Consider the following 16,250-nt stretch of genomic DNA (forward strand, 5'->3'; position numbering starts at 1 on the left):
AGATAATAGTAATTTCTTTTCTCTCTGTCAGTTTCGTTGAACGAAAAGCTACCAAATCACAAGAACTGTACAAATACCAGAATGCATTGAATAACATACTTTATTAAAAAAATGCATAAAACATATTTCGCAGTTCATAAACGGATAAGCAATTAGTCCTACTGTAAGTAAATGTTAAGTTGTTTATTTCATACAATTTCTCCCAAGTCACCATCGCAGAAGTCTACATTCATTAACATTCAGTGCGAACTTCGCGGGTTCGAATCCCACTGGCGACTAACGTTTTTCATGAAATTTTCTATCATCAAGATAAATGACAGGGGGAAAAAGAAGTTCCGTCATTGGCAAGTGGTGTTTAACTAACAATTCAGTTAGTTAGACCACGGTTAAAGACAAAGGGGTCATGGTTGTTAGGCGGTGTTAAATCCAACTCACTCACTCAGTAGTGCACGTGCCCAACTTCCATGTGTACTGATACATGTATATGCCTGCAATGTGCATAGACGCCTGATGACGATGAACCGATTACGTAAGTGCCACAGACGGATACGTGGGAGGGGTTCCCTATTGCGTTATCAGCCAGGATGTGGGAATTACTCCCTATTGTGTTATCAGCCAGGACGTGGGAATTACTCCCTATTGTGTTATCAGCCAGGACGTGGGAGTTGTTCCCTATTGTGTTATCAGCCAGGACGTGGGAATTACTCCCTATTGTGTTATCAGCCAGGACGTGGGAATTACTCCCTATTGTGTTATCGGCCAGGACGTGGGAATTACTCCCTATTGTGTTATCGGCCAGGACGTGGGAATTACTCCCTATTGTGTTATCGGCCAGGACGTGGGAATTACTCCCTATTGTGTTAACAGCCAGGACGTGGGAGTTGTTCCCTATTGTGTTATCAGCCAGGACGTGGGAATTACTCCCTATTGTGTTATCAGCCAGGACGTGGGAATTACTCCCTATTGTGTTATCGGCCGGGACGTGGGAATTACTCCCTGTTGTGTTATCAGCCAGGACGTGGGAATTACTCCCTATTGTGTTATCAGCCAGGACGTTGGAGGTGTTCCCTATTGTGTTATCAGCCAGGACGTGGGAGGTGTTCCCTATTGTGTTATCAGCTAGGACGTGGGAATGACTCCCTATTGTGTTATCGGCCAGGACGTGGGAATTACTCCCTATTGTGTTATCGGCCAGGACGTGGGAATTACTCCCTATTGTGTTATCGGCCAGGACGTGGGAATTACTCCCTATTGTGTTAACAGCCAGGACGTGGGAGTTGTTCCCTATTGTGTTATCAGCCAGGACGTGGGAATTACTCCCTATTGTGTTATCAGCCAGGACGTGGGAATTACTCCCTATTGTGTTATCGGCCGGGACGTGGGAATTACTCCCTGTTGTGTTATCAGCCAGGACGTGGGAATTACTCCCTATTGTGTTATCAGCCAGGACGTTGGAGGTGTTCCCTATTGTGTTATCAGCCAGGACGTGGGAGGTGTTCCCTATTGTGTTATCAGCTAGGACGTGGGAATTACTCCCTATTGTGTTATCAGCCAGGACGTGGGAATGACTCCCTATTGTGTTATCGGCCAGGACGTGGGAGGTGCTCCCTATTGTGTTATCAGCCTGGACGTGGGAATTACTCCCTATTGTGTTATCAGCCAGGACGTGGGAATTACTCCCTATTGTGTTATCAGCCTGGACGTGGGAATTACTCCCTATTGTGTTATCAGCCTGGACGTGGGAATTACTCCCTATTGTGTTATCGGCCAGGACGTGGGAATGACTCCCTATTGTGTTATCGGCCAGGACGTGGGAGGTGCTCCCTATTGTGTTATCAGCCTGGACGTGGGAATTACTCCCTATTGTGTTATCAGCCAGGACGTGGGAATTACTCCCTATTGTGTTATCAGTCTGGACGTGGGAATTACTCCCTATTGTGTTATCAGCCTGGACGTGGGAATTACTCCCTATTGTGTTATCAGCCTGGACGTGGGAATTACTCCCTATTGTGTTATCGGCCAGGACGTGGGAGGTGCTCCCTATTGTGTCATCAGCCAGGACGTGGGAATTACTCCCTATTGTGTCATCAGCAAGGACGTGGGAGGTGTTCCCTATTGTGTTATCAGCCTGGACGTGGGAAGGGTTCGCCAGGAAGGGTTCGCCAGGAACCAGGTTCACCCCGATTATGGTTCTAATTTTGACAGCAACAAACCCGTGCTCGTGGCTTTCATCAAAGTGGTCAACTTCTGAGATCTGCATCATTTGGGGATTTCCTCCCACATTATCCAGACACGCCCTGATATAACTGGAATACTGTTCATAGCGGTTTTAAACTCACTCACTCATTCACTCCCTTTAACATAGGGTCGATGGTGGAAATAGAAATTAAACATGTTTTAAGTGATCTTAGACTAATACGGTCAGATGTTGAAATCGTATTTAAAAAAAAGATAAAAAAAGGTTACATCACCTATTGACCTACACGTATTTTGTTGTTTTTATTAATAAAATTGAATTGTTATTATTTTAAATCCACTTTGTTGATATTTACGACGGTCAATAAACACAATTAAGAAAAAAACCCGATATATGTCAATGACTATTTCCAGGCTATTGCAGTGCAGATTACATCCATTTTCACCACCCAGCTGGCAGTGCTCCATACGGCGTGGAACGTATGGGGCCTGATAGCGTGTCTCACCAACCCAGATCCTGGACCGCACTTTGCAGCGCAGTGTCACGTCAACAACGCCGGAATCAGCGTTCAAGCCGCATATGGCATCCTTGTCGGAATCGGAATGGCGGCCACTTGTGTCGTGACGTCCATCTGTTCCTCAGCTGTGGTGAGGGCCATAAAAACAGCAGAACGGGAAGATAGAACAGAAGTGATCGTATAAAGAGAGGTCATCGCATATATTTTTATTAACTGTGACGGCATGAGGCTACAGGATTTCTTTGCTGGATCCCATCAATAACCCTGATATGAGAGTAACCATTTGATTTTCAGGGGCGGGTGTATGTGTGCGCGCGCGTGTGTGCGCGTGTGTGCGCATGTGTGAAGGGGGTGGATGGGGTGGGGGTGGGTGAAGAATTTTGGTTTGAGAAATGTCCATCCCCTCTTCCGCCCTCTTCTTCTCTTGACTTCCCCAGTAAAAATCAAAGTTAGAATTGGGTGAGTGAGTGAGTTGGGTTTAACGCCACTTTTAACAGTACTACAGTTATATCGCGGCGTATCAGCTTAATGTGGGAGGAAAGACCGAAATGATGCAGGTCTAAGACCTTTCCCACTTTGGTCAAACCCACGAGCACGGGTATGGTGCTGACAAACCTAGAATCAGGGCCAACCGGAATTCGAACCCACAATCATAGGTTTCTGGCGTGCCCAAGGGACGCAACTCTGCACAGCGAATTGCGGCGCCTCAGACGACTGGGCCACCAGTACCCCCAGTTAGAATTGGTCTTCAACAAAGCTTGGTTGTCGTTGTAGACGACTAATGGGATCAGGTGGTCAGGCTCCTTGTCGTGGTTGATGCATGTCATCGTATCCCAAATGTGTAGATCGATGGTCATGATGTCAATCACTGAATTGTCTGGTCCAGGCATCACCATAACCGCCCAAATCACCCCAAAATCCAATGGTTGCTCCCTAATTGGACTAAAAATAATTTTGTGCGCTTATTTCGGATTCGGACGTAATTGTTTTCTATAAAAGGCCACAACATGTATTTATGTCATTGGTTTCATTGGTATAATTGTGTAATTGTGTTTTGACCTGGAAGTGATATGAAACGAGAACGTTGTTTTAGGTGGCCTTTGGGTGGTGCTTGTATGTATGTATCTGCCAGTGGTGTTGAAGATTTATGCATTTGCAGTCATTCACCTATAAGATCAGGGCCCACTTGCACAAAGCGATCTTAGCGCAAAGATGATCATAATTCCCACACTTTAATATAGGCTTACAATAGTCTTAGCGCTAAGATGATAGATTTGTGCAAGTGGCCCCAGAAGGTTTCTATCTAATGTTACACACCAGGGCCCACTTGCACAAAGCGATATTAGCGCTAAGATGATCTTAACTCCCATACTTAGCGCTAAGATCGCTTTGTGCAAGTGGGCCCAGGACAATGTTGGTGTACAGGTTAGAGGGTTTGATTGCCGAGGCCCATGTTTTGTTTGTTTGTTGTTTCACGCCGCATTCCCTGCTATGTCAGGGCGGTATGTAATTAACCCTAACAGCGCCAGACAATCCAGTGATGGAGATCATGAACATCGACTACGCGATTTGGATACGACGACATGCATCAACCAAGTCAGCGACCCTGACCACCCGATCCATGTGTCGCTTCCTACTACCAGCATAGGTAGCTGGGGACCTGTTGTAGCCCGGAATCCCCACTGAGCATATTTTGTATTAGTTATGGGTGAGTGAGTGAGTTGGGTTTAACACCACTTTTAACAGTATTCTAGTTATATCACGGCGTGTCAGCTTAATGTGGGAGGAAAGCCCGAAGTGATGCAGGTCTCAGACTTTACTACTTCGGTGAAACCTACGAGCACGGGTATTGTACTGACAAGACTAGAAACATAATTAGGGCGAACCGGGATTCGAACAGACAACCATAGGTTTCTGTTTGGTTGGTTTGTTTTACGCCGCACTCAACAATATTCCAGCTATATGGCGGCGACCTGTATATAATCAAGTCTGGACCAGATAATCCAGTGATTAAAATCATGAGCATCGATACACACAATTGGGATCGATGACATGCATCAACTAAGTCAGCGAGCCTGACCACCTGATCCCGTTAGTCGCCTTTTACGCCAAGCATAGTCGCCTTTTACGGAAAGCATGGGTTGCTGAAGACCTATTCTAACCCGGATCTGGCGTGCCCAGCGTACGCAACTCTGCACAGCGAATCGCGTCACGTGTCCCCTAACAGTATGGGACGTGGTTATGTGGATAACAGCTGACCTTGCTGTTTTCTATCATGTGTGACACTAATGACACGATCAAACACAGAAGGAAGAACAATAAAGAACAATTATCCGAACATCTTGAGAAAGACTTTCAGTATTTTTATGGCCCAAGATGATATCATACCAAGATGTTTCTGCTGACGTCAACTGGAAAAGTAAGGATCGAAAACTTTCCATATTCAAATATTAGGAATACTCTTTCTGGACACCTTCTATTTCAGCCTGTTTGAATTATTCTAGGCGTGTAGTTTTATGGACTACCAGAAGGAAAATTGTTGCAATTGTCGCCTTGACAAAAACAACAAAATTAACCAAAGCGCACGGTTTGGAACGATCTCATCAAATCTTAGTGCTCGCTACCGCCACACAGGTACTCTGAGGTCACACCAGAACCAATGAAATGACTAACAGGAAGTCGACATTAGCCAATCAAAAAGCAGATTTCTCGAGCTTTGCGGCACTATTTTCAAAATTATGACTTCCTTTCAGATAACTCTTTGGAAAGTTCGCGATTTCAAATTTGAAACTGACACTTGTTCGGCAGTATATTCGTTTTGGAGTCACCGAACATGTTTATGACTTGTTATTTGAAACGAGGAAATCTTATCATGCCTAATGGTGTCCCCCGCCGTGATATTGCTGGAATATTGCTAAAAGCGGCGTAAAACCAAACTCACTCACTCACTATCATGCCTAATGGGGGGGCACGGGTGGCCCAGTCGTCTAAGGCGCCGCGATTCGCTGTGCAGAGTTGCGTCCCCTGGACACGCCAGAAACCTATGATTGTGGGTTCGAATCCCGGTTCGCCCCGATTATGTTTCTAGGTTTGTCAGCACCATACCCGTGCTCGGGGGTTTCACCAAAGTGGTAAACGTCTGAGACCTGCATCCCTTCGGGCTTTCCTCCCACATTAAGCTGACACGCCGTGATATAACTGGAATAATGTTAAAAGCGGCGTTAAACCCAACTCACTCACTATCATGCCTAATGTTTCATAAAACCACTTTCCACTCACTCCGTCTAACCTGGGTCAACAATGGCTGCCTCCTACAGCACGTCGTTCGGAATGCCCCGTGTTTCGAGGTTGCATGATAAGAAAAATAACATTCCGACTGTCACTTTCGCAAACGACCCTCTGATTGGTCGGGTGAAAGGTCGTTCTGACGTGACCCATAATAAAATGACCTTAGATCGTTGTTTAGCGGTAGCAGAGACCATCTATTTGTGCGACAAAGGGACAATGTCCTTCCTGGTGTTCCATACATGTTTGTCGTGCGTTGATTAACGGCGAAAACATGCAAATACTGAAGAGACGTTTATTCAGCATTTTGTAAACCCATAACTCAATTTCAATGTTGCAAATTTCTTAAATCTTAAACCATGCCCATGTCAAGAGCTCAACTGGTCTATAACATACCTCGTCAGTTTGAAGGGAAGTTTCGTACTTTTAGAAAGATACGTTTGAGTTGCATTAAGAAAGCTGCAAGAGTGACTGAGTTGGGTTTAACGCCGTTTTGAACAGTATTTCAGTTATATCACGGTGTGCCAGCATTGTGTGGGAGGAAAGCCCGAAGTGATGCAGGTCTCAGACAGTTACCATTTTGGTGAAACCCACGAGCACGGGTATGGTGCTGACAAACCTGGCAACATAATCAGGTCGAAACGGGATTCGAACCCACGATTATAGGATTCTGACGTGTCCAAAGAACGTAACTCTGCACAGTGACTTCCGGCGTCTTAGACGACTGGGCCACCCGTTCCCCCGAAAGCCGAAAGAAGCCATCTGAATGCTCGCAGTGTCCGGACCCCTGAAGATTCGGGGTAGAATAAGTCTTCAGCAACCCATGCTTGCCGTACAAGGCGACTATGCTTGTCGTAAGAGGCGACTAACGGGATCGGGTAGTCAGGCTCGCTGACTTGTTTGATGCATGTCATGTATTCCAATTGCGTTGATCTATGCTCATGATATCAATCAATGGATTGTCTGGTTTAGACTCGATTATTTACAGACCGCCGTCATATTAGCTGGAATATTGCTGAGTGCGGCGTTAAACAACAACAAACAAACAAACACACAATGTCCGACAATGCAGTGTTTTTCATTATGAGCTTGGGTGAAACTGATTTGTTACCTGGCAATGTTGTTCTGGAAAAGAATAGATCACTGAGGTTGTGTAGTCTGATCGCATAAGTCCTTAGATACGTTTTCAATGGTTGTACTGGTGACTTTGCTCAAGCACCGAACCTAGAACAGACGTAAATCTAAATAATGCTTCCAAATGTAGCCGATACTCAAATCATGCCGTTCCGACTTCGTTTCAGCTATCATTGAGATTCTTACTTGTGTCTGACAGTTTGCCTGATTGTTTCTTAAACAACACTTGCGATTACTTATCCATTCGAATATACTTGTGTAATGTTCAAATTGTCAAAGGATTCCATGTTGTTGTTTTTAATTTTCGTCAATAGAGAGAAACTATGCTGCCTTATCTTGCGAATGACACTTGTTGTTCAAGATTTACCTGCTACAATACACAGTTTACTGCATGCTGCATGGTCTGATGTGTTTTATACGTTCATGTATTCTTGTACAATTCAGTCGCGGTTGCTTATGTAATAAAACACGCAATTGCCGTTGGGTTGTTTTTTATTGTTGTTTAACGCCGCACGAAGCAATATTCCAGCAATATGACGGCGGTCTCACTCATTCCGGTAATATAATAGAATTTATGTAAAACTTTGTATGCACATAGTGCAGGAATTCATGTGACCCGTTATATTTATTGACGCGCGCCACCAATCCTGACGACATAAACTGAACAAAAAACGTTAAGGATCATTAATATTCTTTTTAGATATTTTTTTATGATTTTTAATTTGAAGTTTACACGATATACGGCTTTTCTATTGGACGAGAGGTCGGTAACATGACCGCGAAATTGACGTTCTTAAGTGTATAATTAAATTTTCGTTGTGTTCATTGAAATTCCTGCATTCTGATCAGCTGAATTGGTTACGTGTTATTGCATTCATTTCCCAATGAATGTAAAACATTAAGCCCCGCATTACTTGTATTACTGTATTACTGTTAGTTTTACGATTTGCAGAGATTATCTTTGAATCTCCTCAATTTTAGTCACAGACGACACATATGATGGGTGTCTTTTTGTTCACCTCCGATCTGAAAACAGAAAAGGAAAACAATGTCACATTTGGATATTTCTTTTCTTTCTCATTTATAGTGAGTGAGTGTATAAGTGAGTGAGTGAAGAAGTGAGTGGTTTTTACGCTTTTATAGCAATATTCCAGCAATATTACGGCGGAGAACATAGGTTTCACCCATGCTAAACATGTGTGCTTATTGTCGCGTTAAACAACAAACAAACAAACAACAAACAAACAAACGGTTATAAATGTAGTGTAGTTATAAAAGATATGAGGGATTCATTTTCCTTAAGATAATACTGTTACATTCTTTCTCTGGAGGTTCTCCGGCTCTCTTAGGGCGGCGTAAAAGTGTTCAGTTTAGAGATGGAGCGTAGCTATTTCTAAAATATTGACTCTTTCTGTGTAATGGCCGTTCGTTTAGCCTCCCAGGTTATGAAACTGAAACACGACTAGGAGAAGGGAGACATCGGGAATATCGTCGTAGGTTTATTCCTCCATGACTTTAAAGTTTGCTTTGATGTTAAGAATTTTCCTGTAATATTATAGTTTCGTTTAAACTTTACTGAAAATATTTGCGATTTTTAAATCGGCTTCCTTTTCTCCAAATCAAATAAAAAATTCGAAAATTAAATAAAATTATGTTGGTTTCGCTATTTACTTGCATTTGTTGTAATTTCTTTCCCTTTCATTTGTTATTTATAATGCTAATGTTTCCAATGTGTTTATATCAGTCGATGCTGGAGGGTAGTGCCCCGGGAGTCAGCATTAGCATCAGTGTAAGACAACACGACTTGATTATTATCAATCCATATGCAATTTAGAAGTTTGATCTTTGAATGTTAATCTGCGTCACGAGTTCGCCAAAAGGCAGACATATTATTAGTTCACATAAATATTTTGTACAAAACATATTTCAAAGATATCAGAATTAGGAGACATTAGATGAACACTAATCTGTAGACAGTAGACTTAAAAGTACGTTCTCTTTGGTCAACACGAAACAGGTATTAAATAGTGAGTAATAGTCTGTCATTATATCAGTCATGGAAAAACATAAGGGATCATAAGAAAATATAGAAGGCTATGAATGGTCATTAATCTTTGGTTCAACGTCTAAGTGTGCTTATTAAAATTAAAACTGAACACCAACCCTACGAGCAAGAGGTACGAAGGCTGGCCCGAACAATATATACAACAAATACACATATACGCTATCACAGGACCAGGTTAATGAACAGTCACTATCACAGTACCAGGTAAATGAACAGACACAATCACAGTACCAGGTTAATGCATAGACACAATCACAGTACCAGGTAAATGAACAGACACAATCACAGTACCAGGTAAAGGAAGAGACACTATCACAGTACCAGGTAAAAGAAGAGACGCTATCACAGGGCCAGGTAAATGAACATACACTATCACAGGACCAGGTTAATGAACATACACTATCACAGGACCAGGTTAATGAACAGACACCATCACAGGACCAGGTAAATGAACAGACACTATCACAGGACCAGGTAAATGAACAGACACCATCACAGGACCAGGTAAATGAACAGACACCATCACAGGACCAGGTAAATGAACATACACTATCACAGGACCAGGTTAATGAACAGACACTATCACAGGACCAGGTAAATGAACAGACACAATCACAGGACCAGGTTAATGAACAGACACTATCACAGGACCAGGTAAATGAACAGACACCATCACAGGACCAGGTTAATGAACAGACACCATCACAGGACCAGGTAAATGAACAGACACTATCACAGGACCAGGTTAATGAACAGACACCATCACAGGACCAGGTAAATGAACAGACACCATCACAGGACCAGGTAAATGAACAGACACCATCACAGGACCAGGTAAATGAACAGACACTATCACAGGACCAGGTAAATGAACAGACACCATCACAGGACCAGGTAAATGAACAGACACCATCACAGGACCAGGTAAATGAACAGACACCATCACAGGACCAGGTAAATGAACAGACACTATCACAGGACCAGGTAAATGAACAGACACTATCACAGGACCAGGTAAATGAACAGACACCATCACAGGACCAGGTAAATGAACAGACACCATCACAGGACCAGGTAAATGAACAGACACCATCACAGGACCAGGTAAATGAACAGACACTATCACAGGGCCAGGTAAATGAACAGACACTATCACAGGGCCAGGTAAATGAACAGACACTATCACAGGGCCAGGTAAATGAACAGACACAATCACAGTACCAGGTAAATGAACAGACACTATCACAGGACCAGGTAAATGAACAGACACCATCACAGTACCAGGTAAATGAACAGACACCATCACAGGACCAGGTTAATGAACAGACACCATCACAGGACCAGGTAAATGAACAGACACCATCACAGGACCAGGTTAATGAACATACACTATCACAGGACCGGTAAATGACCAGAACAGATACTAACACAGGACCAGGTAAATGAACATACACTATCACAGGACCAGATAAATTAACATTAACATCATCGGGTGATTTATGTCATAAACAGTGAGTTTTGAAGGACTTGAATCAAATTTACAAGGACTGTCAGTTAGCCAGATCCATTCCCCCCTTTAAACACGTAAAGAGAGGTGACGACAGTACAGTCTGCTATCCCTGCGCCCCTTTATGGAGGCGGCAGACACATATATATATCGATTTCAGTCTACGGGTATTAGCTGTTGAGGCAATGCATTATCTCCTTAACTCTTGACATTTTGGTGGGTATTCCCCTGACATGTTTCCATGACTATTAGATTATATAATCATCCAACAGATTCACACAACCACCACACGTTTCATACAATACAAGCACTTTGCAGCTCATGGTGAAAATAAACCCGTAGAGAATCCGGGTAAGAATAACGCCCACAGCACCCTATTATTGTGGAAGAGGCGACTAAATGGATCTGGCGGTCAGGCTCGGTGACCTGGTTGAATGCGTGTCAACATATCCCAGTTGCGTGGATCAATGCTCATGATATCAATCACTGTATCACTCACCATATGTAAGTAGGACCCTTGCTTAATAGATGACTCATTGTAGCCATAGGACCCCGACTTAGTATATTACCCCTGTTTAGTAGATTACCCATTGTAGCCATAGGACCCCGACTTAGTATATTACCCCTGTTTAGTAGATTACCCATTGTAGCCATAGGACCCCGACTTAGTATATTACCCCTGTTTAGTAGATTACCCATTGTAGCCATAGGACCCCGACTTAGTATATTACCCCTGTTTAGTAGATTACCCATTGTAGCCATTGGACCCCGACTTAGTATATTACCCCTGTTTAGTAGATTACCCATTGTAGCCATAGGACCCCAACTTAGTATATTACCCCTGTTTAGTAGATTACCCATTGTAGCGATAGGACCCCGGCTTAGTAGATGACCAATTGTAACAATAGGACTCCGGCTTAGTAGTTGACCCATTGTAGCCATAGGACTCCGACTTAGTAGATGACCAATTGTAACCATAGGACCCCGTCTTAGTAGTTGACCCATTGTAGCCATAGGACTCCGACTTAGTAGGTTACCCATTGTAACCATAGGACCCCGACTTAGTAGTTGACCCATTGTAGCCATAGGACTCCGACTTAGTAGATGACCAATTGTAACCATAGGACCCCGTTTTAGTAGTTGACCCATTGTAGCCATAGGACTCCGACTTAGTAGATGACCAATTGTAACCATAGGACCCCGACTTAGTAGTTGACCCATTGTAACCATAGGACTCCGACTTAGTAGATGACCAATTGTAACAATAGGACTCCGTCTTAGTAGGTTACCTATTGTAACCATAGGACCCCGGCTTAGTAGATGACCCACTGTAGACATAGGAATCCGTCTTAGTATGTTACCCATTGTAACCATAGGACTCCGGCTTAGTAGGTAAACCATTGTAACCATAGGACCCCGTCTTAGTAGATGACCAATTGTAACCATAGGGCCCCGTCTTAGTAGGTTACCAATTGTAACCATAGGACCCCGTCTTAGTAGATGACCAATTGTAACCATAGGACCCCGTCTTAGTAGATGACCAATTGTAACCATAGGGCCCCGTCTTAGTAGGTTACCAATTGTAGCCATAGGAATCCGTCTTAGTATGTTACCCATTGTAACCATAGGACCCCGGCTTAGTAGGCTACCCATTGTAACCATAGGACCCCGTCTTATTAGGTTACCCATTGTAGCCATTGGAATCCGTCTTAGTATGTTACCCATTGTAACCATAGGGCCCCGTCTTAGTAGGTTACCCATTGTAACCATAGGGCTTAGGACCCCGTCTTAGTATGTTACCCATTGTAACTATAGGGCCCCGTCTTAGTAGGTAACCCATTGTAACCATAGGAATCCGTCTTAGTATGTTACCCATTGTAACCATAGGGCCCCGTCTTAGTAGGTTACCCATTGTAACCATAGGGCGTAGGACCCCGTCTTAGTATGTTACCCATTGTAACCATAGGGCCCCGTCTTAGTAGGTTACCCATTGTAACCATAGGGCGTAGGACCCCGTCTTAGTAGGTTACCCATTGTAACCATAGGGCGTAGGACCCCGTCTTAGTAGGTTACCCATTGTAACCATAGGGCGTAGGACCCTGTCTTAGTAGATGACCAATTGTAACAATAGGTCTCCGTCTTAGTAGGTTACCCATTTTAACCATAGGACCCCGGCTTAGTCTTATCTCTGCGGGGATTCCAGGCCAGAATAGGTTCCTCGTACTCCAGCATTCAGCAGTTACGAAGTGCGCTTTAGATACTAATGATCATATGTCGTGGGCCCCAGTCGACCTGGATCGTTAGTCATGCAACAGCTGGTTTTTTCAGGCCCAATTTTGATCATTTACACGTGATATTGCAGGGGTGTTATCTAAATACACCCATTTACACGACTCACATACAGACAGATTTGATACTGCTGAAATATCGCTGACTAAGGAAACCATTTATTCTCTTTCACATCTAATCGATCAGACCTGGAAATATTTTTGACACATTGTTTAGCTGCCATTCCTCATGTGGAATCGCATATAACTAACTCACTCGTGGGCCTGATTCAGCACGTACATTTCAACGGTGGTTTGATAGACTTTATAAATGTTTATTTTAACTCAGCGTTTATTTGATAGTTTGCGCTGTCTTATCTCAACACAGACATCTATCTGATCTTACAGTGTGAACCTTATACATCTTAATTACAACTTCGGAAGGAACTTATGGAATTACAGACCGGTTTGAATGTCAAAGGGGTGGTATTAATATTGACTGCGACTCTCCGTTCAATTAGATATCGCTTTTGTCTCGGAAAACGCAGTATTTACTGATGGAGACAAATATATGTATAATTATCTTCGGGTGTGCGACTTGATAATGTAGTTTTCGGAACATATTCGGAAATAATTCAACAGTTTAGTGAACAGTCTGGATGCTGATTATCAACTTCAGGACATATTTTACACGAGTAAATTCAAACTTCATTGCCACAGAATAATCAGTTTCGATTATCCGTCGATGCAGATCCACTGGGACGTGAAGGCAAAGTAGTGATGAAAACTATATGAATGGACCACTAATATAGTGGTGACACCAGGTGTTTGCGAAAAGGGTAAACATGTTCTGCTTTATCGGTAACACCCGCAAATGCTAATTTTCATTAAAAAAAGGTAAGTATGTTTTTTATTGTTTTTTATTAATCCCACGATCCTGATTTTGATCGTTTTGTTGTCTGAGACGAGGAACTCATTGTTACCGCCATCATACTGCCTTAACTTATTTGGTAACTCCAAATGCAAACTGGGTCAAGTGTGGCGTGACAAACACCATGTCGCCATGTTGTCCGTACGGAGTGACCAGCCAACTTGTATTGATTTTTATAAGACGGAAACTGGCCAATCAGATCTAGGTATATATTTTTTTACGATAATTGATGAAGTGAATGGCGCGTGTCACTTGCGGTTGTGTGCAGGGCTTTACTATCTAAAAGGACCAGCTTGTACACCTCCAAATCGGCATCAATCTAACGAAAATCAGACCTTATATATTGCTCGCTACCGCCAAACAAATCCGAGGGCGTCTCATAGCAGGTCACCATTCGTCACCACTCGGCCCTTTCCGTAACCTATTCGGCTTGTCCCGGAATAACACGAGTTGGTCACGAATGAGCAGGTCACGTCAGAACGACCTTTCTTGAACTTTGACTGACCAATGAAATGACTTACAAGACGACATTAGCCAGTCACAACGCAAGTGCACACCGGCCCAATTTTCAAACTGGCGACTTCAATTCCAGACTACGTTTGAATAAATATTTTCACGAAGTTCTCGATTCAAACTTTGAAAACTGAACAAAAGAAAATTCTGGAATGACTATAGGTGACTGATGTTGTATGCGGGTACTGCCCACAGGCTATGAACAATCTCTTCCGTTTCAAATGTTTATCCGAATGAAGCGTGGGATGGACGGTGATTTTGACGGTGATCAGTCGTACAGCCCGTAACTGTCGTTCGGAATACCCCGTGTTAACCTTTTCGAGGTTGTATGAGGAGAAAACGCATTCCGACTGTTACTGCTCAGGGCTTGTTAGTGACACGGTGATTGGTCGGATAAAAGGGTGGTCTGACGTGACCCGTAATGGGATAACCTCAGATCGTTGTTTAGCGGTAGTTGGAACGACAAGATCTGATTCTAATTAAGTCTTCCAAAGGCATGTAGACATGAATACATGACACTTTTTTATGGATTACAAATTCTTTTATTCTTTGTAACAATGTTTCAGAGCTACTTCTTGTTCCTTCATCAGTGCATATAGTTAATACATATATGTCATTTCGGGACACAGAAGTTGCTATCCATAAAAAGTGTCATGTATTCATGATTTTAATGAAAATTGAGTCAGAATTCGTGAATTCCCAAAGCTGTCACTCGTTCGTAAATAAGTAGGGAGCACGGGTGGCCCAGTCGTCTAAGGCGCCGCGATTCGCTGTGCAGAGTTGCGTCCCTTGGGCACGCCAGAAACCTATGATTGGTTCGAATCCCGGTTCGCCCCGATTATGTTTCTAGGTTTGTCAGCACCATACCCGTGTTCGTGGGTTTTACCGAAGTGGTAAACATCTGAGACCTGCATCACTTCGGGCTTTCCTCCCACATTAAGCTGACACGCCGCAATATAACTGGAATAAGTTAAAAGTGGCGTTAAACACAACTCACTCACTCGTAAATTAGTTTTGTTTGTTTCTTTGTTTGTTGTTTAACGCCGCACTCAGCAATATTCCAGCTATATGACGGCGGTCTGTAAAATAATCGAGTCTGGACCAGGCAATCCAGTGATTGACATCATGAGCATCGATCCACGCAATTGGGATCGATGACATGTATCAATCAAGTCAGCGAGCCTGACAACCCGATCCCGTTAGTCGCCTCTTACGACAAGCATAGTCGCCTTTTAGGGCAAGTATGGATTGCTGAAGACCTATTCTACTCCGGAATCTTCACGGGTCCGTAAATTAGTATGACTCACTGATCGTGTAATAATATCGATATAATCGCACAAAGTCTCAGACACAATATGTTTTCTTTACCAATTACACATAAACATGAGATTAGTATTATGTAGGAACATCACAGACCTTATTTATGACAACCCAAAGCCTGGTGGCTTATTCAAATACAATACCCAAGTTAATTAGCTGAATGCTATTTGTCATCAAATACTGCCGTTGCCTGTTAGATAGATAACCTGAAGCTAAACACCAGTCCTCATAATACTGATGAAACTGAATCATTAGAACGTGGTTCAGTTCGTGGAGTGTATAATCTCTCCTATTACACGATGCTTCACTCTAATGATACTTTTGAGGATTTTCAAAAGCAGAGGCGACTTTGGTCTTGGAACGTGTTATTTGTTCGTTGTTTAACGCCGCACTCAGCAAAATTCCAGCTATGTAACCGCGGTCTGTAAATAATCGAGTCTGGATCAGACAATCCAGTGATTGACTTCATGAGCTTCGATCTACGCAACTATAGAAATTGTCGATAATTAAACTT

At 43.1% G+C, this 16,250-nt stretch overlaps 1 protein-coding gene across 1 annotated transcript; it reads right to left on the reverse strand.

Moving 5' to 3' along the window:
- Positions 1-439: 439 nt before the first annotated feature.
- Positions 440-2,263, reverse strand: LOC139450927 (platelet binding protein GspB-like). The gene has a single exon (XM_071232752.1). The coding sequence runs from the start codon at positions 2,261-2,263 to the stop codon at positions 440-442; it is 1,824 nt and encodes a 607-aa protein (XP_071088853.1).
- Positions 2,264-16,250: the final 13,987 nt, after the last annotated feature.

Source organism: Haliotis cracherodii, unplaced genomic scaffold, assembly GCF_022045235.1.
Source record: "Haliotis cracherodii isolate W230 unplaced genomic scaffold, xgHalCrac1.p SCAF_8, whole genome shotgun sequence".
Taxonomy (NCBI): domain Eukaryota; kingdom Metazoa; phylum Mollusca; class Gastropoda; order Lepetellida; family Haliotidae; genus Haliotis; species Haliotis cracherodii.